Genomic DNA, 26,867 nt, shown 5'->3' with positions numbered 1-26,867 from the left:
ATATGCTTTAACTTGCTTATTTTAATAACTCACGAGTAATTTTGAATTCTTCGATTTCTTTGTATCCTACTCAATTCATCAGCAAGTCTTATTGCCGCTGTATCTAACCTATATTCCAGTCTTTCCGTTTCAGTGTCACCCCTGACTTCTTAGTTGCTATCCACGCATTGCTCTTGTTCCTTTATAACTGAGTCTCCATAAAGAGGCCACAACGAGCATTTAAAGTCTTTACTTAGCTTCTACAACTTGGCTGCTCATACCACTCTTTGATAGTCGTGTTTAGAAATAGAGCTGCAAAGGAAAACACTTCACCTTCTCACTGGAGACCTGAGACCGGAGACCGGGGACCTCGCCCTGGCAGTTCTAGTTTTTTTCACTCTGACCTTTTTATCCCCAGATCATCATCATGTTCTAGGAGTGCTGACTTCCTCTTAGTTCCTTCGCTGCGCCAACACTTTCTTTGGTTTTAACTCTTAAGTTCTTACTGTCTTTTTATTAGGAAGTTGTTCTTTAGCCTAAGTATTTCCTGAGGGTGGTTCCATAATGATTTTAGAGTCCTCTTTTTTCCCCATTTTCCTTAAAAAATTGCATTTGAAAAAAAAAAAAAGAGAGACCTTCTTGTTCATTTCATAAAAGTACCTATTAATCTTTATGTTTTTTTATTTTGATTAATTTGTTTGTGTTACTTATTTTTACTAGCCTGTGCTCTTACAAAGATAGGGCATTCATTGCCTATTGAGTCTGCAATCAAAATGTCTTTTTCCTCTCCACCAATAGTTTGTCTCTAAAGCTGTAGCATGAATATTAAGAACATCAAGTCATTTTTAAGGTGGTATATATTTATATTTTAGTCTTTAGACTTTTAGCCCCATTTCATTAACTGTTTTGTAGGGAAGGACTTAAGCGTTGAATTGAATCCTCCTATCTGAGCATCTGGAGCTCTGGGATCACCTGTGTAGCACACTCTCCCTGGCCAGTAACTGATGGCCATTACCATATGTTTGGTCATATGGGGGAAGTGTTTTGAGATAGCATCTTATGCCCAGGCTAGTTTTGAACTCTGGATTCTCCTGCCTTTGCTCCCAAACTGAAATGATAGCCGTGCATCACTACCCTACGAGCTCTATAGTTAACCACACATAGGAGACGTGGCATGCTTAGATTTCCAGTCTGTCATTTGGGGTCCACATTTTGCTGTGCAATTATATAAATAACTTTTTGCTTTGTTATAATAATATTTTAAGATAATCTTACAAAAAATATGTTTCTGAAATCTCTTTGTAAGTATAAATGGATAAACCAGGACAGCTAGAATCCTGGCAGGATAAAATTCCAAGGGAGGCACAGTGAAGGATGATGTGAGATCCCTGGTGCAACAGTGTCTCTAGAGCTCACTGAAATGGGCTGTGGGCTTCAAAGCAGAATTAGAAGACTTATCTAAAAGTCAAGTGGACTTTTCTATCACTGGTGGACTTTTCCTTCTGTTGTTGCTTCTTCATCTCTTGTATTCTTGAATTTTATTTTAGTTGCTACACCAGACTACTGAAAATCCTTTCCTGTGTTTGTAGTTCAGACATTGTGATTCTATACACATTCTTCTATGACTATTCACCAAGACTTTTTTTTTTAAAAAAATACATTTATAAAATTACATTTTAGAAAAATAACAATTACGACTTTGTGCCAAATTAAGTAGAATATGATTATGAATTTACATTTTAAAGTTTTTCAGTTTAAGTACAGAACATTACAGTCTCTCAGATGCTTGAATATCTCTTTACCAAGATATCCTTACTGTGTTTCCTAGGCTAGACTTGGGTATGGTTTCATCTGCTGCATAATTTGTAAATATTTTCTGTGTTAGAAAGCTTAGGGTGAGAGAGTATTGATAGTTTATTTTCTTCCTTTGAATTTACTTGGAACCCATTTAAAACTATGATTAGAGAATTTGGTAACTTTAGATTGAATGGTGACTTCAGTGCATGCAACATTTAGTTTGGAGTAGAGGCTCGCTGAGACTGGAGTCACTTCCAGGAACTTTAAATTTCTAATTCAATAGGTTGCTGAGACTGCAAGAATTCCATTACCAGAAGATGTGTAGCAAGTAAGGCCTGTATGTGGATTCTTTTTTTTTTTTTTTTTTTTTCAGAGCTGAGGACTGAACCCAGGGCCTTGTGCTTGCTAGGCAAGTGCTTTACCACTGAGCTAAATCTCCAACCCCCTGTATGTGGATTACACATAACTACTTATATTCACAATTTCAGACTATGTGTAATCATTACACTAAATTTAGCTCTGTAGAGACATTACTAGTGAACTAAATATAGCCATACAGTATAGTAAAGCAAAATTTCACAGCCTAAATAATAGCTATATGTAGTTGCTTAAAATAGGATCATGCCAGACCCAAGATAGGAAAAAGTTAGAACTGGGAGAAAAATTGAGAGCAAACATATACAGTTCCATTGAGTTAGATAAGAGCATAATTCATCGTTCAGAAGGCCCATGTCTTCTAAAGGTATGGTGTGAAGCAATAACCAAGTGGCCCTTTCTTGGCTAGGTTTTTTAACTTTTCTCCTATGTTAATGACATTAAGCCTATTAGGGAGGAAGCCTTTGAGAAGAAAATGAGACTAGGGTTAGTAGTTTTGTACGTGAGAGTCCCTGTAGCAGTTCTTAGTGGTTTATTGAGTGTTTAGTTGTAAACATTTAAACCAAAATATTTATTATATTACCCTTCTGTTTGGATTTATGTTAAAAACTAATCTCCAAACATTTATATGCATTTATAAATTATATATAGTTACATGTGTGTAAGAGGACATGTGAGTCTGCATGCTTCTGCTGTAGCACTCCAAGCTGGTAAGGAGTGCTACCATTTGTCTGCTAAGGACTTTTAATTAAGTACTTACTTAGTCTTGGGATAACTTCTTCCCTTTGTAAATTAAAATATAATCATATTTCTTGGTGCTAAAAGCATTATTATACTGACTAAAATATGGAACGTGGAATACTTTTTGAAAGCCATTTTATAAAGTATTTGTCAGTGCATAGTGTCCTCCTTGGTACTGGTAGATTTTCTAGGAATAACTAACATTAGGAGGCTATTAATGATACTTGAACTGTTCACAATCTCTTTTATTAAAAATAGGGGTTTTGTTTGTTTGTTTTTTGAACAATATATCCTGATTTGGGTTTCTTCTCAGTCTACTCCTCCTAGTTCTTCCCCACCCGCACTCTCATCCAGATGTATCTATCACCTTTCTGTTAGAAAATAAACAGGCATCTATGGGATAATAACAAAATAAAATATAATAAGATAAAACTAAAACAAGCAAATTGGAATAGCGCAAAAACAACAAACCACAGGAAAAGGACCCAAAAAAAGGCATAAGAAACAGATATAGATACAAAGACCCACTTGTTTGCACACTCAGGAATCACATGAAAATGCAAAATTGGAAGCCATGATTTGTACACAAAAGACTTGTAATGTAAAAAATAAAAACAGCAACAAAAAAAGATAGAATTAAAAAGGGAAAAAGCCCTGACACCAGCACTGTGAGAGAATCGCCAGAGATGCCCTTGGCTTCATTTTATGTTGGCCATCCACACAAAATGCAGGCTACTCCTAAAGAGTACTTCGTTTCCCCAGTGAGAATCTTGGAGAAACTAAATTCTCATTTGCAAGTGGTTTATCAGTTGAGAGAGCTTCTGGGTTAGGACGAGGCATGTGTATACTTTTCACTTTAGCCCTAGATCCCCATTGGATGCAGGCCTGTGCAGGCCCCGCTGTGCCTGCTGCCTTGGCCTCTGGAGTTCATTCCTGTTTTGTTTAGGAGGCCTTGTTTCTTCGGTGTTCTCTACCTTCCCTGGGCCTACTCTTACTGCCTCCTCTTCCATAGATTTTTCCTGCGCCCTCAGAGGAAGGATTTGATGGCGACATCCTGTTTAGGGCTGAGTGTTCTGAGGTCTCTCACTCTGTATAGTGTCTGGCTGTGGCTCTCTGTGTTTGTCCCCATCTGCTGCAGGAGGAAGCTTCTTCGAGGATGGCTGAGTGTCACTGACCACGCCACTAGGAGCCATTTGTTACTACGTTGCTTTAGTAGACTCATTATTGGGTTTTACCCCTAGGTCCTTGGGCTCTCCAGTTTCAGGCTCTGGGACAGCCAAGCAGCATGGCTATGGATTCCATCTCTGGGCGTGGACATTAAATCAAGGGTGATTGTTTGGTTTCTCCTTCCAACTTTGTGCCACCATTACGTTAGTGTACTTTGCAGGCAGGACACCACTGTAAATTGAAGAGTTTTTAGCTGGGTTGGTGTTGTTTCTCCTTCAGAACCATTCTGAGCCCCTTCTAGTAACAAGAACACTGTCCGGTGAGGGCAAGGCTCTAAGTAGGTGCCAGCTTGACGTCTCTGTGCTCAGTGAGTTGTGTGGGTATTGTCAGCAAGAGCAACCTATAGTCTTTGCAGCAGTGTTTACTCAACTACTCAACTAGATGGAACCTAATCCCAGTCCTGGAAACTGCACTTGTTGACAGGATGTCCAGTTGAGGCTCTGTCTCCTCTGTTTTGGCAGTTTTGTTTAGATTAAACCATACGTGTACGTATATGTTTTAGGAAGCTTCTACCATATTATTTTTCCATGCAACCACTCAAATAGCCCTTAATTGTAGCTGTCTCTCTCCATATCCACCTCCTTTACCCCCATCTTCTCTCTCTATTCCCTCTTGATTGTCCCATTTTAATCCCCTTTATCTATAACTGCATTCTACTTGCCTTTCCTGGGGAGATCTCTTTGTTCCTTCTAGACCCTTACTTTATATCTAATCTCCGTGGCTCTGTTGATTGTAGCTCACACATCATTGACTTACAGTAAGCATCCACATATAAGAAAATGTGTACCTAGTTAGTATGTGTCCTTTTTGGGTCTGGGTTATCTCACGCATGATGAATTGTTCATTTACTCTTAATTAGCCGGTTGAAGACAATTCTTTATAGCCAGAGGCCACATTAATAAGAAGTTAATGACACTAGCATGCTTGATTCCCCAAATAACAAAATTTGCATGAGAGGCTGAAATGCAGTTTGCTGCAAGTGTCACTGAGAGGAATTGTGTGTGCTTCCATTACCAGTCTAGGTCTGGCTCGCCTTAGTACATTACGACAGCTTCATCAGTTTTGCCGCTCACAATGCAAAAGCCAGCTGCCAGGTCTCAGCCAGTGTCCTTGTCAGGAGTGTATCAGAACAGTCAACACACGGGCCACTTCCGTCCTCTATGCACACACTTGTCCCACTTTACCCGTAGCACTTCAGTCAGTTGTGCCTGCCCTGCCCTGGCTTCTTCTGGGTTTTGTTTTTGTTTGCTTTCTCTTAAACACTGAAGTTCCCTGAGCTCAGTTCTTACCTGTCATCAGGAGCCTTGAAGTGTCATCCAAGTTTCTGTTAGGAATCCTTGGCACTTACGTTCAGTCTCTGGTTAATTTCCCCACTTGGATGGGTATTAGCTCTTTCCAGAGTGAATCTGTTTTTCTTTACTGTAGCAAATAGTAGATAAAGGATGCTGCCTTTACCTCTCCTGTCTCCCGTTGCCCCTGAGCATTTCCCTTGCCCTCTCCTCCTCCTGAACAGCTCCTCATAGTAGCCAAGCATCTTACTTCCTCATGTCCTTGAGGCCGTGGTCAAGTAGCATCTTAGAAGGCTTTTCTAAGGACTGTTCGCAAAACAGCACGCCCTCCCTTTCATCTGCCCTGCAAGCCTTCTGTACTGGTTTAATGTAGCAGTTGCCCCAGAGTACACATGTACATATAGAGATATGTGTGTATGTGCGGGTATTTTCCCTCAGAATTTAAACTCCATAGGGGTAAGGATTATTTTGCTCCATGTTTTGTTGTCCTCGAAGCTTCATATGTAAGATGTATACAGCTACCTCTCCACAGAACTTTGTGTAATTTTACTTTTCACCTGGATCATTTCCACAGAAAAGATTTAAGAAAATATTGCATAAATCTTTTTGAGCTAAAATAGAAAAGGTAGATGTCAATTCTAATACAAAAAGAAACATTTTTAAGGGTATGACATACAACTACATTCTTAAAAATTCTAATGAATTCTAAAATTATTTTTAAATACATAACTTTATTTGTTTATTGAAATTTAATTGTTACTTGACTGAAATTAGTAAAGTAACTTATTTTTGTTTAGATTATTTAAATTAATATTTTGTAGCTATTATTTCTGTGTTTTTTTTTCTGTACAAAGAGAAGAAAAATGGTGACTAACTGAATGTTTAATTTAGAATCTTAATGGATAAATGTGTAGGGCGGTGATTAAATATGTGCGTAGGCCCTGTATTCAATCCGCAGTACCATAATATAAAGAACTATAAAATGAAAGTTAAAATAGTGTTTTGCGGGGTTGGGGATTTAGCTCAGTGGTAGAGCGCTTGCCTAGCAAGCGCAAGGCCCTGGGTTTGGTCCCCAGCTCCGAAAAAAAAAAAAAAAAAAGAAAGAAAATAGTGTTTTGCTTATACAGTATTTTATTTTCATTAATTTGGTTACTTAACTATTTATAGAAATCATGTGTCTAATTCGTGGTAATTAAAGAGAAACGTGGTTGTATGTGTATAGTCTGTCTCATAATTTAGTAACTTTTTATCAGTAATTTATTTTAGTATTTCTCTTTAAAGCATGTCTTATTTAATTTTTCCCCTTTTAAGTGTATAATCAACTTTATACTATTTTTTGTCATGTTACTCTCTCCTTTCTTTTCCTATCTGTGTCAGAATTTTTAAGGGGGCCTGAGATAGCTTTGCTCCGTAAGCGTCTGCAGCAACTGAGGCTTAAGAAGGCTGAGCAGCAGAGGCAGCAAGAGCTAGCACAGGCCCAGCATCAGCCTTCCACTTCCGCTTCCGATCAGTCTCCTCATGAGGGCTCTTCACGGGACCCTCAAGCTTCAGGTTATTGATGTCAAGTGTGCTTAAGCAGCATCTACAGTTGCTTTCTAATCCTGCTCTGTGCAGTCCAGCGATTCCCCCACGCGTTCATATGGGAAGCTAATGTGCTTGCGGCTTTTCTTCCCTTCCTGGCAACAGAGTGGTGTTCAGTGTCTACCGCAGAGGGAGGGGCGGGTTGACAGGAGCGCTTCCCAGAGGTGCAAACATACGACGGTCCTTTATTTTACTGGAAAACTATTAGAAAAGGGCAGGTGTTTATTTTAAAGTTGTTGAACTACTTTCTAATAAATCAATTGAATTTCATGCCTGCTTTAATCTTTTTGTAGAAATTTCCTGTGTGTCAAAATGAACCTACGCTTATAGCCCCCTGGCTTTCCCTTTTCTAGGTGTGTATGTAGTTAACCAGTGTTTTATATAGACCTAGTAAATCTTTAGCCACACTAGCTTGCTCACTCATCATTTCCTTCTCCTATTTGATTTTTTCAATATTTTTATTCATCACTGCTATAGTTAACTTTGTAAGGCAGCAAAAGTAGTTTATGATCTGTTTCCTGTTCTTGTGCTTTCAAATTCTGATACTATATATAGTGACAGTCAGTGCCATTTAGGATATGTTAACACTCTAATTCTCTTAGTATTTCTTGAGCATAATGAAGATACAGCATAAAATAGTTTATCAAGTGGAATAATAAGTACTATATATCTTATTATGTGAGTATTATAGTAGCTGTTAAATGTTCCTCATGGAAGAAACATGTGCCTAGTTCTCACGCTAATGTATTTAGAATACTTGATATATTATTTTGCTTTATGATCCTAAGGAGTAATGAGTTTGCATGTTAGTCCCCTAGAAAACTCGAATTTAAATGCTTGGAATTAATATGTAGAATTTATGGGTAGAATTAGTCAACCTTTGCTTTAAAATACCGATTCCTGCAATGGTAACCATAGCATATTTGTAAATAATAATGTGGTAAAATCTAATAAATTCAAGAGTGAAATATACCAATGTATTTGGAACAAATTAGGGGCTTGATATGTTATTATTCCATGATATATTAATAGAAAGAAAGTCAGGCAAAAATGCCTCTGATTTCTTTTCCTTGTGGGGAAATCTTTTCTTATATTTGAAACTAGTAATTAACAAGAAAATTTGATCAGATTACAAAGTGACATAATTAAAACATTTTACTGTGAATTTATACTATGTATAGTACTGTGGCTCAAAATATTTTTAAAGCAAAAGAAGTCATGAAACGCAAAAACCAATAAAAATGAAAATAATGTCTTGATATATGTAATGTCTTTTTAGTTTTATTGGTCTCGTGTGCCTGTGCACACATACATACGTGCAGGCATGCCAGGAGCACACATGTGAAAGTCAGATGAAAACTATGAGAGTCAGCTCTCTTTCTCCTCTGTGTAGATTCTGAGAATTGAACTCAGTGTGTTAGGCTCAGAGGCAATCTCCTTTACCTGCTGGGCCATCTTGCCAGCACCTTATAGACATAGATATTTTTAAGACACCAGAATTCATCAGTAACAAGCCAAGTATTAAAGTGAATTTTGATAGAAAGCAAAACTATATGAGAAAGAAAGTATACATTGTAATGATTGGAAAAGTAAATTGAGGCTTATTTACCTTTCATAAAAAGTTCCAAAAGTTTGAAAATTGAAGCAGGTTCTTTTTTGAGTAAAAAATGTTGAGTGGTGCTAGGCATGATGGTGCACACCTTTAATTCCAGCACACAGGAGGCAGAGGCAGAGGCAGAGGCAAAGGCAGGTGGATCTTTGTAAGTTCAAGGCCAGCCTGGTCTACATAGTAAGTTCCAGGCAAACCAGGGCCACACAGTGATACCCTGCCACAGGAAAAAAAAAAGTGTGTGTATATATATTTATATATTTCACAATATATATATATAGTGAAATAATAGGATGAAATATAGGAAATACATAAAATAAACATAAATAAAAATTTTCTAAAAACCCCTATACTTAACAATTACATGTAATTTCGTGTGAGTAATAACAGTAATTCATCTATTTTTTTCTCATAGTAGATGTTACTACTCTCAGGATAGAAAGTACCAAGATTAGCTTTACTCTTTGTTTTCTGAGATCAGTGCTTAGGGGCACTGTGAGTGGTCCAGCATTTGACATACAAGCATAGGCTTTGCTATATTACAGCCCCTAACAATCCTAGGCTGTCCCAAACCCCAGCGATGGTTGTTTTCCCCTATTCTGAGAAGGTCAGGAAAGCACCAAGGTCTTTTCCTCGCATGTGGTGTGTTTCCAGGTGAGCCTTAAGGCGTGTGTGCTGTAGAACCTAAAGTCCTTGTGAAACTGTCTAAAGCAGAGGAACTGTAGTGGCTCTGTGTGTGCCAGCCGTGCCTGTGGTGGATCAAGTGTGCTTTCCTTATGCAGCAGCAGGAAACTGCTGTGAAGATGTTAAACGCCCAAGCTTAGAGTCAGAAAGTGAGGTAAACATGACGCTTTTAAAAGTCACAAAACCAAAGCTTGTTCTATTTTGACAAAGTACCAAAATTAGTATATTTGATTTTAGTTTGTTAGTTTCTTAAATACAAAAAGTATATATTTTGTGCCTACCAATAAATTTTGAGGGGCCAGGAATGGCTAAATGGATAAAGGAGCTGGACATGGAAGCCTGGTAACCCGAGTTTAATTCCTCGATCCAACTGTGGGAAGGAAGGAGAGAGCAAACTCCTGAAACTGTCCTCCGACCTTCTGTGTGGTATAGTGTGTGTGCCCATACTTACACAGGCTTTACACATAATAATAATAAGTTATGATACTACCAACGAAAGGTACTTCCATTGTCTTTCCTCTTATTTAAGTTTCTGAGATATAAAATGTTCAAAAGATACATGGATTAGAATCAATATATTGAAAAAGTATAGAGTTTCTGAATTATTTCATTGTCTGACAGATGTTTTATTCTCTTTTCTAAATATGGAACCCAGAAGTCTGTGAAAGGCTAAGTGTAGGATGAGTCAACAATATCTGGTTTATATATGAAAGCTGAGAGCAAGTCTCTTTGCAGAAATAATAATCTACAATCAATTTTAGTAGGATTGGATGGGAAGGAGCCAGACAGTACTTACCGATAACATCTTTTCTTTTCCTCCCCCACCTCCCTCACCTTATGACTACATGAGCTTGGACAATTCATTGGCTGTTGTCTGAGTTTCCCAGTTACCAGTTTACTGAGGTAGTGTAGCCTACCCCATGTAAGATGGCGTAGAGATAGGATAGACAATGTGTACATGCAGTTTTTATATTTGTGAGAGAGAACCATCTTACTGACATATTTAGGTAGTGTAGCCTACTCTGCTTAATGGAGATGCACAGAGATGGGATACATAAGTATATAGTCCTTAATACTTGAGAGACTAACATCTGATTTATAGTATAGCTTACTTATTCAGAATGTCTTCGAATCAAGACCGTTTAAGGTACACAGCATCGAGGCTTTGGAATGAGCCGATTGTGCATTTATCAAATGAATGCCCCAAGTAGCTGCAGCGAAGGCATTCAGTGTATGGCTGATTTAAAAGCCCAGGTCTCTCTTTCCATTTCAGGTCCCCTGAAGTCATGGGTTGCTGGCTCCTGCTCAGAGTGACAGCACCCTGTGGAACCTACTGGTACTTGCCCAACCACCACAGAGCCCACTGGAGCATGGAGCCAGCCTAGAGAGGGTCAGGTAGGAACTGTTTTTTCACTTTATGGCACGGTTTTGCCAATTGGAAAAAAAAAAAAAAAGTAACTTTTATACCCCAAAAGGGTGTAAAACATTGATGATTATTTTTGAAAAAGGGCTTTTCAAAACTGAGCCATATTGGAAAAAATAAGCATTTAACCTATCCTGTGCAAGCAGGCACTGTTTACTGTTAGCTTCCCTGCACTGCTCAGAACCATCTGAGAGAGACATATTGGTTCATGTTTTAGCCTTTGTACATAATTAATAAATCAGACATGATACTGACCTTATTCCACAAGCCTTTGTTAATTACCTTAAGTGTTAAGAGTTCTGAGGAAAACAGTAGTAAATCTTCAGGTTTTAAACTATAATTAAATGAATATATACCCATAGTTTGAAGAAAAATTTACAAAATTCTTTTCAGTGAGTACCATAGCTCTGAAAAGCAGGGAGGTAGTAGTTGAATTAACTGATTCTTTCCCATATGTTGAGTAGCTTACAAGGATTGTCTCAATAAGTCCTCAAGGGTACTGCATACTTTTTTGTAGATATAGAAATGAAACTTAAGACAATAATTTGTCCAGGATTACAATATTTGTGAGGAAAAAGCCATTCAAACCTAGGAAATTTGGCTGAAGAAGTCTTGTTATGTGATAGATAATAACTTTTTGGTTTTTTACAATTATAAAAGTTCTGGCGTTAAAGGACTGAAGGATTTATTCAATATCAAAGTGCAGATTTGGGAGAAATACAGAGTAAACAACTATACTGTGTATAAATAGTATACACAGAGTAGATACTATATATACATAAATGAATATATATTGAGCTTAGTATTGAATGAAATATTGCTTAATATGTTTTACCTTTAAAATAAATAATATAATTTAAAATATTTTAAATATTTATTTACCATACTGCTTTTAGTAGTAGACAGTATATTCTGGGTTTTATTTTATGATAATGCCTTCTAAAATATTTCACAGAAATATGGAATAGGATATACAAACAGCTATAGGATTGAGTTGGTACTTGCTATTCTGATGGTCACTGTGTTAATATTGGAAGTATTTCTGTAACAAGAATTATAGGCATTTATGAACACTTAGTATTAGAAAAGTATGCCACTTAACATATTTATGTTATAGGAAAATAATAATTCTAAAAAGAGTTGCCTGTTCCCAAGATTATAAATAAAGTAAATGCAATAGCCAATAGTCATAAGTATTAGTCTTTAAAGGATGTCAGGCAAGTGAGATGGCTCAGTGTGTGAAGGCTCTGGTGGGAAGTTGACAGCTAGAGTCTAGTCTTCAGGACCCACATTGTGGAGAGAACTGACTCCAAGTTGTCTTCTAACTTCCGTGTATGAGCTAGCGGTAGTATGTGCGTGTCCACACGCAGTAGTAAGAGTAACAAGGAATTCTTAGAAGTACACAATTGTGACAGGCTAACACAGTACAATGAAAATGTTTTGGTTAAAACGGGGTTAATTTAATGTAAGCTTTATTGTTTTAGCTCTAGGACTGAAGTACAGTTTGGTGACGATAGCATTCAAGATCTTTATTAGTTTTTAGTGATACTTTCTACGTTTTATTGAAAGAAAAATACATTTTACTTCTAGAGGATGTATGCATTTCATAATGTGGAAAGACAAGTTATTTGGGAAGTGCATTTCTTAGGGGCTTTAGAGTTGTCTTGGATCTTTTGATTATTAAAGGAGAACATAGGGAAATGTGTAACGAATCCAGAGGGGCGAACTGTAATTTGTAAAAGACTCTGAAGGGGATTTTTCCAGTGTTTAATTAATTGACTTTGTTTGCTTTGAAAGTATAACTTTACTTCTAAAGACTATATTGCCTATTTTTCTAAATAATGCAGGTGGCAGTGTCAGGTCTGAAATGAATAAGTGAGAAATCATTTTAAAAAAGAAAGATATGGTAGCTTAGGGAACCAGTAAACACTACCATTCCCACTTGCCTTCTTACGTGGTAGACTTTTAACCACATTGTTCAACTAACATCTTTTAAGACTAATATTTATGACTCTTGGCTATTGCATTTACTTTATTTATAATCATGGGAACAGGCAACTCTGGTGAAGAGATGATAGGTAAAGCCGATAAAAGCTTCAAACTTTAATGTCATGGTTTATCAGGTTCTCTGAGCAAACTAGTGTGTCGTTAGAAGACAGAGACTTGAGGTCAATAGACATGATGCTTCAGGCAGGCTTCAGACTAGTGGGAGCAATCAAATGGTGTATGTAAACTTAGTATGAAAGCAGGATGTAGTTCCCTTAGCTATTCAGCTAAAGATGATCTTTACTTAATACCTGCTTGGGGAAAATGAAATGTTATTATTAACATAGTTGGTGCTCAGCCAGACATGCCTTATTAACAGCATTCACTAAGAACTAGGGCAAATGACCTTAGAAATTAGGAATCATTTCACATGTGATATGAAGCTATGTTTGGTACCCATGCTTTCCCCCTTTGCTGTAGCTCTGCTGTGGCACTGGGGCTTCTCTCTGTTGGGTCAAAAAACGCTTGGGACCAAAAGTAGCAGGTTTGGGGGATATCGTCTTATAAGTAATAGGGCATGTGGAGGTGGGGGGTACTCAGAACTAAGCAGCATCTTCCTTTGTGCTTTCTGTACATTCGAGCAAACATCAAGATAATTTTATGCAGTACTTTTAATGTATCTATATTCTGACTGCATTCTATCACAGGATGTTAACTGTGAAATTTTCCACTTGTGTCATGTCAGTTGTTAAGAGATGTGTAACTTTCTCTCTCTCTCTCTCCAGTACTGTTGTTAAGGTATTGCATCCTGGTGCTGATTAGGGAGAAAGATGAATCTGCCTAAAAATGTTGCTGATTATCAGAATTAAGACTTGCTAACACCAGACAAATGGACTTTCCATTTCAATATGCTGATGTTCTTCTTACCAGTGTTTTCTAAAAACTAGAACCCAGTAATTAAATGAATTCTTAAATGAGACTCAGTTTTGTATCCAAAAGGTCAAAATAAAGTTGTACGATTTGAAGCCGAAGTAGAAAAAAGAAAGCAGACCATTAAGCATTCTTCTTGCTTTTCTTTTTCTACCAGGTACCTCTATAAAGAAGCCTAAGCTTTCAGAGTATAGTTTCATTATGCACAATATACCATAGAGTTCTTAAAGTTACATGTTTCCTTAAAGGTATTTAACTCATTGACTATTTTCCCTATAAACCACTTTGTGTTGTTAAACATCCTGACTCCTTATTTAGTTCATGTATAGCAAACAGCACCTCACAAAGTCTAGCGAGCATCTCATTTCATGCTTCAGCCTCCCAAAGCAGGATGAAAGCCATTTTAAGAGATGGTGAGCGAGTGGTTTTTGTTTTGTTTTGTTTTGTTCTTTGAGTAAGGCAAGGTATCTTCTGTTTAGAAATACCCTATTTTTAATTATCTATCTGGCACTTGTATCTGTGCTAGATGAATTGTATTAAAGGGTTATGCATGGAAGTCCAACAATAATTTTCTCAACTCATTCTCAAGATTGCTAAATGCTTGCCTGGAATAACACCTTAAGCACATGGCCCTGCTTACTCACTGCTTGGAAAACACGCCACAGTGCTTACTTCTGCCCTGCCCTTATCCATTTGTTTCTTACGCGTAGAGATTATCATGACACTGCTGTGCAGTTTTCTGCTGCTTACTTTTAAGTTGAAATCTCATTTTTGTTTCAGATTCTCCTTCTTCTGTGGTTAACAAACAGCTCGGATCCATGTCCCTTGATGAGCAACAGGGTGCGTGCAACAGGAGATGCGCTATGCCCATCCACCACAGTTATTGCAGTGCATAAACAAAGTTCTTCCTTGCTTTGCTTAGCATATCATTTTGATTATGGTCTTCAGTCACTATTTTGTGGACTAAATTATCCTGTGTGGTTTTGTGCACAAAGGGCCCTTTTGGCCTAAACAGATTATGTTCTGTGTGAGCTCATATCTGCCTTTGGCATTTTTATAACAACTTTGAAGTCTATCCTTTAACAGTTGGTAATGAGTATGATATAATTTTTATTATTGCTATATATTATGAAATCCTATAGAACTGTGGTTTAAGTTAGCATATTGTCCCACATTTAGAAGCTATTTGAATATAGTAATATTACACATTTCTAGATTGCCATGGTAATGACACTTAGTTTTGTATCGTACTTAACTGGTGGTGGAGACAAGGTCTTATATGTAGCCCAAGTTGGCCTTGAGCGCAGTGGTTTTGCTTAGCCTTCCTTCTGTGCCCTGGGACTGCAGTCATGCTGCCATCCATCACTGTAAGCACTGTGCTCATGAGCCCGGAGGGAAACGGAAAGCTGGGCACTCATCCGGGAGCCTTTACACTCCCACTGGAGTCTGAGCAGAGCCAGCCAAGCTTGTTACAAGCAGATCTGACACCGTGCAGAGAGAGTTGGGAAAGGAGACATTCTGACAAAGGGGTACATGGAAAGATGAGTGCAGAGGGGAAGACTGTAGGAAGCTATAGTGCTTACTTTAGAATTAGGGCAGATTTCTTAGGATCTCGACTCAGAATTCTCTCAAGGGTTCTAAGCGCTTCGTGATATAATAATGTTAGTGATATTAAGCCACAAAGAGCAACTTGAATTAATTTATTTATTTCTGGTGTGTGTCGTGTGTGTGTGTGTGTGTGTGTGTGTGTGTGTGTCTGTGTGTCTGTGTCTGTGTGTCTGTGTCTGTGTCTGTGTGTGTATGGGGGCCATGCCATGGTGCAATCTTGCATAGTGATCAGAGGATAATTACCAGGGATCAGTTCTTTCTTTCTATTATTTGGGTTCCAGGGATTGAACTCAGGTCAGGCAAGTGCCTTTATTACTGAGCCAATTCCCCAGCCTGATTTCATTTATCTCAATTGAAAAGAGCAAATGGGTAGATAATAATTTTCACAGATTTCTTTTTTAAGATTATGAATAATCATGAAATCTGTAAGACTTAACAGGCAAATGTAGGACTCACCAGTTCATTGAGTAAGAAAATCAATATTGCTGTAGAATCTGATTGTAATCTTCTTAGAGAAATGTTCAAAAACTAAATTTAAAACATTTTAGAAACTTGCGTACCTTCACTTTTAAATTATTTATTTGTAAACCTTTTGATGACATGCATTGTTAGATTTGGGTTTTGTTTGTTGTGGGTTTTTTTTCCCCTATTCTTAAAAAAAAAAAAAATAGAGCTAGGTGTGGTATTTCTTGCCTTTAATCCCAGCACTCAGGAGACTGATGCAGAAGGACTGCCATGAGTAAGATTGAAGATCTGTATCCAAAAGAAAAGCAAAATACAATGAGAAAAATGAAATGCAAGATCTACAAAATTAAGTATATTTTATCTTTACACAGTAATAAAATAGGATACAATTATATCACCACATTATATTACACTATACCAGATTCATGTTTAGTTAACATATAGAATAATTTTATAGATTTATATTGATTTTGTTGGTACTTCATTTATATATGGCTTTGAGATATAAAGAGAGGACTCGAGTTTAACCTGCACAGTCGGGCCTCAGTGCCTGGGTGAATGGGGATGCCATTTAGTAAGGCTGGCTAGCTATAGTTAGAAACCAGAAGGATCTTTGTTTCCAGGCCCATATAACGTGAATTACCATGTAGTCGTATAACCAGAGAGGTTTTATAAGGTCAAATATCAAAGTGTTTGGCAGAAACTACATTGTAGACAGCTGTTGTAGCTCTGTGATAAACCTGTGAGCAGAAGTGTCCTAATGATGGGGATAACCTCAGCACATGGGTTTACCTATGGCAATGTGTGTTAACTGTACTACAGAAGTTAAGACGAGGGTGGGGGTGGGGTGAGAGATGGCTCAGAAGTTAAGAGAATGAGCTGCTCTTCCAGAGGTCATGAGCCTAATTCCCAGCAACCACATGGTGGCTTATAACCATCTATAATGGGATCTGATGCCCTCTTCTGGTATCCAGGCACACAAGCAGACAAAGCACTGTATATATAGATAAAGTGGCCTGCTTGTCACCATTCTCTCTCTTTTGATCTAAAGTAATAACTTTCTTTTGGCTGTTCATACCACAGTGTATTCTTTACTAGCAAACAGTGACCTTTGAAAACTGTGTGTGTGTGTGTCTGTGTGATGTGTTGTGTGTGTGTGTGCATTCATATCATTTATCCATCTAAAGTTACTTTAACCCTTGAAAACTCTGAAGTTTGTGCCATGTCTTATAACATGAGCTGGTCTTTGTCTCCCTAACCAGATTTTTGGTTGTTGCCAAATTGCCTATGGTGTGCTGACTACTCTGAGTTCCTTTCCCTCTCAGATAGCATACACACTGTTCCCACTCCCAAACTTAAGCATTTCTATTTATCCTTTAAGTGTCAATCTCTCAAAAAATATGACCTCCCAGTTTATAGTATTTTGTCTTTTCTCATTGTGTGGCCTTGTTAATGGCTCTCATTAGATTTGCAGTCACGCATTTGTTTGTTTGGAGGATTGCTTCATGTATACCTCTGCATATTCTATGTGTACTGTTTTTATTCATTGATGTGTATATATATAAACATATATACACACATATATATGCTCAGTATATGGAATTTATCTATTCCATATTGATATCATTTATCAATACCAATATTTTGCTGGGTGTTTTGGGGGTGAGGGGTTGGTTTTGTGGTTGGTTTTTTTGTTACTGCACACACATACACACACACAAACACACACACACACACACACACACACACACACACACACACATATATATGTGGTCTCACTATATAGTCTTGGCTGGCCTGGAAATCTTTATGTAGACCAGGCTGGCCTAGAACTTTCAGAGATCAAGTCACATGCCTCTGCTTCATGTGCTTGAATTAAAGGTGTGCCATTATGTCCAGAAACAATGTTTGAATACATAAGTAGATTAATTCATTAAGTGATGAGAGCTATGGAAAATTCAGCATAACAACCAGGTTTACATACTGAAAGTTCAGTTGGGTAATGTTATACAAGAATGAATGGAGGATAAGAAAGTCAGAACACATAGAAATTATTGTATCAATTCAGGTAAGACACAATGAAAAATCCGATATAAGGCAGTAGGGGTGGGAAATAAGTAAATCTTAACAATCTTTGTGAAGTAGAATGAATAGAATTTTGACTTGGGGTAGATTGACAATATGACAGTTATGACAATAATGGTGCTAATAAGTGATACTTTGAAATTGGCTAGCCAGAAATTGAGGAAATCATGTGTAGATATCTTGGTAGGATTACAGTAAACCATAATAAAGAGCTTTTAGGAAAAACAGATAGTTGTAGGGAAGGGGTCTATGTAAGACATCCTTTCCATGTTGGCTTTGAGGTGTCTTAGTCTCTTTTCTCTTGCTGTTAAGGAATGCTTAAGGGCTGGGTGTGGTGACATGTGCCGTTAATCCCAGTGCTTGGGAAGCACAGACAGGGAGATCTCTTGTGAGTTCCAGGCCAGCCAGGTCTGCATAGCGAAACCTTGTCTTTAAAATATATCTGAAGGAGGGAAGGAGAAGAAGAGAGAAGTAGGGGAAACTGAGTTAAGCTAAGCTCTGGAGGTATCTACTTGGACATGTGCTCTTCTGTGCATTGCCAGAAAACAAAAATGGAGGGAAAGCAGAAGCACATTGAAGACAGATGTCAAATGGGAAAGCTGGAGAAAGCTAAGGAAGCCATATTTATGTACCAGTAATGGATACAATCCTCTGAAGAAGAACTCAGTCACTTCTGCAAGGTGACATTAACCCACATGAGGACTCTGTATTCGTGACACAAACACTTTCCTATCTGCTGCATGGACAGCCAGTGATATAAGTATATATAATTATTCAAAGAAAAAAATTCATCAGTAAGATGAATTCATTGAAATTGGGAAGTTTAGTAACCTTTTTAGCTTTGGTAATTACCCCCACCTGAAAAAATATCAGAACTACTATGGGAAAGTTAAATGATATAGAAAGTACCGGTCACCTAGATGATATTAAATACACATTTTTTCTTTTCTTTTTTTTTTTTTTTTCTTTTTCCTTTTTGGAACTGGGGACCGAACCCAGGGCCTTGCGCTTGCTAGGCAAGCGCTCTACCACTGAGCAAAATCCCCAACCCCTAAATACACATTTTAAAAGAAGAATAGTATCTCTTTATACGTTTGAAAGGGAAAGCAAATGTGTAGTCAGAGTTCTGGCTTTGTGCTCAGTCCCATTTTAGCCTCCAAGATGGCTGGAACTATAAGAGTCCATCCCTGACTTTGTCTCACTTGTTTTATTTCCCTTAATTGATATGCTTTTTAAAAAAAAATATGTATTCATGTTGGAGTACCCTGTTTACATGTACACCTACATGCCAGAAGAAAATATCAAATCCCTCTATAGATGGTTGTGAGCCACCATGTGGTTGCTGGGAAGTGAACTCAGGAAGAGGAGCCAGTGTTCTTAACCACTGAACCATCTCATCAGCCCACCAATAAGCTTTCTAAATAAACAAAATGATAGGGAAAAATAAAAAAAGACATTGTTGTTTGAGTAAAATATTCATAAAATTTAAAGTTGTGGGCAAACACATGGACGGCTCTCCTTTGCTAATTATGGACAAAGCACAATGCATCTATGATGAACTAACTTTGCTGCCTAGAAAAAATTACATATGTATATAATTTTTAATATATATTACTTATATATGTATATTATATATTCTCTCATGATATATAAGGGAGCATAATGTAATTATCTCAAAAAATAAAAAAATTATAAAAAATAGTAATTAAGGGCAGAGGATATGGCTCTTGCTTAGTATATACAAGGTCATACTTACAAAAGTTGTGGGCAAACATGGATGTTAAACATCAAAATATACATTATATATATCTATTATATATTATGTAGCTATAACGTCCTATATATGCAACAAAAATATGTGTGTATTATAAATATAATATATATGATATGCACATATATATTTATAATATATAATCACATATGTATACTTTTATTTGAGATATGAGTCTTACTATGTAGCCCTGGCTGATCTAAATCTTATATGTAATTCAGGTTGTCCTTGAATTCACGCCTCTAGTGCTAGGATTAAAGGTGTGCACCAAGATCCCCTTTAATATATCTTTGTTTAAGAGTTTAGGATTCAGATTGTTGTCCTGAACTAAATTCAAGTATTCTTGAGCACTTGAGACATCAGACATGTGTTGTATGCCTAGAAAGATAATACATTTTGATGAGAACTTCAATTTTCTTTTTACTTCTGTCTCTAATTTTTATGCTTACTATCCTAAAGGGAAGTTTCTTTTATACACACACACACACACACACACACACACACACACACACTCTTAACCAGGCTGACCTTGAAATCCAAAAACCGTGTTGCTGGGATCAAAGATGCGTGCCACCATGGCCCCTTATTTTAGTTTTTTTAAATTTTTTCTTGAGAAGAGTTCATTTGGGGGAGGGCATAGGAAATCATTTTGTATAAGTTTAAGTCTTTGTCATGACTGAGCAAATTGTTTTATACCTATTACAGTGATAATTGTTACGTAAAAGCTAAAGAAGTACGTGTGTCATTTTATGTAAGCAGGCTTCCCGTGGTGTTAAAGCAGTGATCTGTGTAGGAAACTTAGTGGGTAATCAGAACCTAGGAAAACCGATTTGACTGAATCTTCTGGGGGAAGATTGGGAAGGGGAGAAATTGGATTTGTCATGAATTAAATATGTATTTCTTTAAGAATCATACTTACATAAGAAATTGAAATTTTAATAATGAGAATATTACATTAATTTTATTTATACAACACTCAGAATTGACACAGGACCTTGCATAGACTATATCTTTTGCCCTTTCTTATTACTTTTTATAGTTTTTTTGAGATTATAATTACATCACCCTGCTTTCCATTCTCTCTGTATAATTGTTTAATGACAGAGTTGCAGTGGCCAGCCTGGCCTCAGGTTGCATGCCTCCACCTCTTAAATAGCTGGGCTACTGCCACGTCCTTGTCTGGCTCAAGTAGTATTTTAAGTAGTCATTAATTATATACTGAATTTTTAAATTTATAATAAATAGCTAAAGTTTGAAGCCTGTATATTAATGGGAAATGTTCATGCAGTATTTACCATCCAAGGGCATATCTATAAATAGTACATTTTAAATTCTAGTGAACAGAAGATAGTGAAATGAGACTTCACTCTGCATTCTGGGTACTTGTTAGATTTCCTGTTTACCGGTCGTTCCGGTCGTTATTTGGAACGGAAGCACTAGTGTGTTCTGCCTCACCAGACAGTGAAGACAAAACATACACGCATTAGAGAAAGATCTATTATATAACGAGTGGCTTTGAAATCGTTTTTAGAATGGGCTTGCTGTTCTAATTTAAAACAACTAAACAAAGTAGAGAAAACCTAAATGCTTATAAATATCCTTTAAGTAATATAAAAACAAAATGATAATTTGTAGGTATTTTTTTTTAAGATTTATTTATTTTTATGTGTGTGAATACACTGTTACTCTCTTCAGACTCACCTGAAGATGGCGTCCAATCCCATTACAGATGGTTGTGAGGCAGCACCATGTGGTTGCTGGGAATTGAACTCAGGACCTCTGGAAGAGCATTTGGTGCTCTTAACCGCTGAGCCATCTCTCCAGCCCCAATTTGTAGGTCTTTAAAATATTTTTCTTTAAAAAAGTTAGCTTAAAACATATTTTATCACACAGTAAATTATATCCATTTTCAAAAATTATTTTATATGCATGTGTGTGTCTGGTGCCAAGGGAGGCATTGACTCCGTGGACCTGAAGTTGCCGATGGTTGTGAACTTCATATCAGTGCTAAGTCCTCTCTGTCAGATCCAGGTCCTCTTTCAGAGCAGGCAGAGCTCTTAACCTGAGACATTTCTTCAGCCCCCACATTACATCCATTCTCAGCTAAGGGATTGACATTCTGAGAAAAGCCATCTTAATAAATTGTGTGTAGTCATGCAAAGCAGCTTTATGCCAAGAAGAGTAAGATGAGGAAAGTTAGAAGTGAGTTCTAAACTTGGGAGTCTGAAGTTTGAACCCAATGAAAGAGTCCATCCCATTTGTACAGTGGTTGTCCAGTTGAAGCCAAGGTTGATGAGTTCATTTAGAGTTGAAAGGAACAATATTAACCAGCTGCACTCATTTTATGATTCTATGAATTTTGCTCCATTTTATGACTGTGCTTGAATAATTTAGTAGTAGATGACTCTAGGAAAGAAGTCATGACTTGTAATTGCCTGGAGGCTTCTTGCTGGCGAGGGGTTGGCAGGGTGCTGTACAAATGTTCATGAACTGTTTCAGCACTGTTCTCTTCCTTGCTCTTGTTCGCTGTGTTTCTATAGTAATAGCATATGAGTCTATATCATTGTCTTTATTTTCTTCAAAAACAATGGATTTTGGTTTTGTTTGTTTTTGTTCTTTTGGACAGGGGTGAGGTTGGGGGTTGCCCATGAAAGTCAGAAGAGAGGCGTTAGATTTCCTGGAACTAAAGTTCTAGGAAGTTATGAGCGATCTCCCCTGGGTTCTGATAGTTGAGCTCAGGTTCTCTAAGGGTGCAGCATACTTGCTCTTAAATGCCTTCCTCTTTCCCCCTCAGGCAAGGGTCTCACTGTAGCTTTGGCTGGCCTGGAACTTGGAATCTAGACCAGGCTGATCTTGAACTCAGATCCACCTGCCTCTGCCTCTAGCTCCCTGGTATGGTATATGCCACCACACCCTCCACCCCTTCTTTACCTTAGAGGGACAGTAAATATTTTATAAGATCCTCTGAAAGTACAAGTGCCAGCTCTGCCTTGTCCTTGACCATCCCAGGCTCTAGCCACACTCCAGTTACAGCAGCCTTAAAACACTGATGGCTTTGTCATCCGTGGAGTGGAAATTGTGCCGTAACTAAAGGACAAGGGGGAACTGTGTGCTGACTAGTGACCCTCTCTTGATGCTGTTGTAAAAGCAGAAGATGCCTGAGTAACTGGATTTTTTAAAGTTGTGATTTATTTTCAGGAAAAGTAGCTCATTGTTGTATCAGTCTTGCAGTGGATGCCAAAAACAGATACCACAGACAACTTTTCTCTCAGCTAGCCAAAGGGTCTGATCCTTGGTTTTGTGTCCATTTCTCTTCTCTATGCATTCTCATATCTCCACAAGATGTTAATGACCATCCAAATAGGAAGTTTTAAAGTTCTACTTCATTTTGTCCTTGAATGTCTTTTTTGCTATTTGGGGGAGAGGGCTTCAAATAGTCTCTACAATTTCTTTGACATTATTTGCCATTTTGTTTAATTAATTAATTAGTTAATTAATAGATTAATTTAAAGACAGGGTCTTACTAAGTTAAATTGCCTTGGCTGTCTTAGAACTCACTATGTGTACCAGGTTATAGTCAAATTTAGAGCAATCCACCTGTCTTTGCCTCTTGAATGCTGGGGTTACAGATGTGTGCAGCTATGCCCAGCCAAATGAAATTTTTATTTTTTGAGACAAGGTCTCACTCTGTAGCCCAGTTGGCCTGATTTTTACAGGCAGGCCTTGAAATCTTGGAAGTTCTCCTGTTTTAGCCCCCTAAGTGCTGGGATTATAGGTGTGAGCACCATGCCCACCTTTATTTGCCATTTTAAAAATGTATAGGATATATATGTATATCCTATAAAATTTTAAAGTGAAATTACTGTCCATGATTAAGAAATAACTTCTTTACAAGATTAGTTAAGAATAAAAACTGAAATATACTAAAACATTAAAACAATTTTAGAAAATACCACAACACAGTGTAGTACTTCCTTGTAGAGTATGCCCTGTGAGAACACAGAACTCAGTAGACTCAAACTGCAGCAGTCAGAGCAGCTCGCTTAGAGCCTTTTCATCTTACCCTTTAGCCACTGCTAACCCTTCCTGATGCTCAAGCAACTAAAACATATACCATGGTATTCTCTAAATAAGGTACCAGTTTATAATGTGCCATTGCATGCTAGTAGCTTTTAATTCCTTAATGAAAGGGTGTGGTTTTCTAAATCTAAAGGAGTCATCTAAATAAAGCTAGAATTGATAATGTTGCTTTGAAATTTAAATGAGAATCCTAACATGAACAAAAGTTATGACAGCAACCTAACTTAAGTTCTTTTAAATTTTAGGAAATGTCATTTTTACTTGTTTCAGAAACGTTTTCAAATGTTTTAAACACAATTTTCAGATAACAATAATGAAAGGCTGAGCCCCAAACCAGGGACAGGTGAACCAGTTTTAAGTTTGCACTACAGCACAGAAGGAACCACGACAAGCACAATAAAACTGAACTTCACAGATGAATGGTAAGTTACCACTTTGTAAAGATGTTCTCAGCTGTCTTGTACAATTGTATTCGAGATGCTTTCTCTGTACTTCATTTTATGGTTGGTTTTTGCTATTTACTGTATTAGTTTTGAAACTAGTATGTTTTAAATTCCTTGAAGAACTTGTAAATAAACAGATTATGTATCTGCAGAGATGGCTCATTCTCAGTGGATGAGAGGCCTTGCTATGCAACCATGAGGACTGAAGTAGGAATCCCTAGTGGTCATGTAAAGAGCTGGGCGTTACTGCACAGACATGTACATGCCTGTAACATGCCTCTCTGTAATGGCAGAGAGACTGGCAGATCCCTTGAGCTCACCAATGAGCTTCCTGTTCAGTGAGAGTCTCTCAAGCTAATAGGTGAAGAGCAATAGAGGAAGACACCCAGCATCTTCATGTGGCATGTGTGCGTGTTACACACACACTTGCATGCACACAAAACAAGTAAACTAACTCATAAAACCTCACAGATCAATAAATCCCACCTGAAGATTAGGTGAAATCAGAGCTGAGAATTTACATTTCTAAAAATTTAGCAAATAATATTTGTTGTCCTGGGATGCTTGTTTTGATAGAAAATGCAAACAGTAATATAATCATGTATAGAGAACATTAATTTTAAATGTTTTAGTCTTTGTTCTCTGTATATGTGTATATAAATATATGCTCATGTTGTGCATTTTAGAACATACTTTAAATTATACTGAATATATTCCATTCTTCATTTGTTAAACTTAAGTCTAGAGTCAGCATTATTAACTGTAACAAACATTATTTCCCTTCCGATACTTGTACTAACTGTTAGTTTACTAATCTATCCAGCAGGGATGCTGTAGATTGCTCATTCCCTTTTCATTGGAAAGTTAATTTGCCATTTTTAGCCCACTGAGGTTAAAACACAACGAAAGTCTTTCTTTTGAAACTTTTCCAATCTTCAGCATCATATCTGTGAAGTATTTCTCCAGAGATGAACTATTTAGATCAAAAGCGATTGCCAGTTTATTGTTTTCTCTCTTCACAGTATGAACAAACATTTTACTCTCTGTTCAGTGTATTTATTTTTTCACTTTTGATTTTTAAATAATTTTACTTGTTATTTAATTTATTAGAACAGTTGGATTTTTATATTCACTTAATGCTATATTGGTTGTCTTTAATGACATTTGTGATTTTGTTCATGATTAATTTAAGAAATCAATTTATGTAAACATTTTATTATCTTTCCCACTATCTAGAGGTCTTTTGAGCATTATTCAGATATTTTTATTTAACCTTGTTTAATTAGTAGTTAATGTTTGTTGACAATATGGCAATATGTAATTATGTGCTGGCATAATTATATAAAGCCTTATATAGCAATTATGTCAATTATTGATAATCATTTTAAATTACTTATCATTAATATACTAAATCATAATGATATATTAAATTTATATAATTAACATACTGTTTTATAATATAAAGTATATTATGTACAAATAATTTATCACATGATAATGTATTTATTAATATATAATTATATGCTATGCTTGATTAATATGTGATTATATGTTACGTTATTCAGTTCACTGGTCTCTGTGTATGTTTATGTGTAAATGTATTTTACAGTAAAGTCTGATTAACTAGGACTTGGGATATTATTGGAGACCTATGTTCCAAGGACTAGTCTAGACATTAGAGACTCATCAGTAAACAATTGTTAAAAAGAAAGAAATCTGCGCCCTGCTGGAACTTACATTCTATTCTAGGTGGAAGAAGTGGGCAATGATTACAGTAAATAAATATGCAGTGTAGCATGTTGGAAGGCACTGAGTACTGCAGAAGCAATGAGATCAGGTAAGGACAGTCAGGAACCCAAAGAAGGTTAGTCATCATGAGAAGATGGCGTATATGTAGGGAAGAGAGACTTCCACGTATTTGAGCAAGTCCTGTATGTTCAAGGATCTTTTAGGAGGCTCATGTGTGTGAAATGGAATGAGCAGAAGAGAGACCAGTGAGTAACAGATGTGTCAGCTGAGACCATGAAGACCGTGTTGAAACAGAAAGGATGCTTTTGTTCCTGTGTTCAGAGTGGACCATAGGTAGAAGTCAGTGCCAATCAGAAGACTGTGCCAGAAGCAGAATAAGCGGCAGCAGTGGTTGGGCTAGAATGGGAGCAGCGGAGGTTGTAAAGATAATCAGAGTCTAGGCACCAGGTTTCCGGATTCAGCCAACAGGATTCCCTTAATGACCCCAAGTGTTCACCACAACATTTTAAAATCATGACATCCATGGCCCTGGTCTGCAGTATATAATTTAACACAGGTTCTTGTGCGTCACTTGTTCCTGGCCTCTTCTGCTCTCCTCTTTCTATACAAGCTGCCCTCTGGGGAAGAGGGCCTTCAGAGCAACTCTAAGATAACGTTTTACTCTCTTTTTTTCTTGAGTGCTAATTTCTCTTTAAATGATCATAAATTATACTAGCATTCATCAGTTTGTCAAAGATGACTATTTCTATTTTGTAGAAATAAAGCAGAACATTAAAAATCTATGCATCTTTTCTTTATTTCAGTATTGTCCTTGCTTTTTAGTGCCTTTAAAGACAGATGAGGCAGTAGAGTGCCCTGCGAGGTTGGGCTCTCACTTGACAACCTGAGGAAGTTTCCTAAGTCCCAGCTTCTTAGTAGAGATGGACACTCTTTAAAGAACCCGTTTCTGAGCTTTGTTGAGAAGATGTCAAGGGATTTTACAGAGCAAGCAGCTTAAACTTAGTACATTTGTGTATCATAAACACCGCATAGTCGCTAGCTATAC

At 37.1% G+C, this 26,867-nt stretch overlaps 1 protein-coding gene across 1 annotated transcript in view; it reads left to right on the top strand.

Annotated features, from left to right (window-relative positions):
* The window catches only part of Dcaf6 (DDB1 and CUL4 associated factor 6), a 100,767-nt gene that overhangs the window by 49,082 nt on the left and 24,818 nt on the right, over nt 1-26,867 (top strand). Inside the window, exon 11 of the mRNA XM_032914922.1 lies at nt 23,935-24,052. Within this exon, the coding sequence (XP_032770813.1) occupies nt 23,935-24,052 (118 nt within the window). The remainder of the gene's footprint in view (nt 1-23,934; nt 24,053-26,867) is intronic.

Source organism: Rattus rattus, chromosome 10 (assembly GCF_011064425.1).
Source record: "Rattus rattus isolate New Zealand chromosome 10, Rrattus_CSIRO_v1, whole genome shotgun sequence".
In the NCBI taxonomy this organism is placed as follows: Eukaryota; Metazoa; Chordata; class Mammalia; order Rodentia; family Muridae; genus Rattus; species Rattus rattus.
The sequence above is the reverse complement of the archived record's forward strand: the minus strand, read 5'-3'. Positions and strand labels throughout refer to the sequence as shown.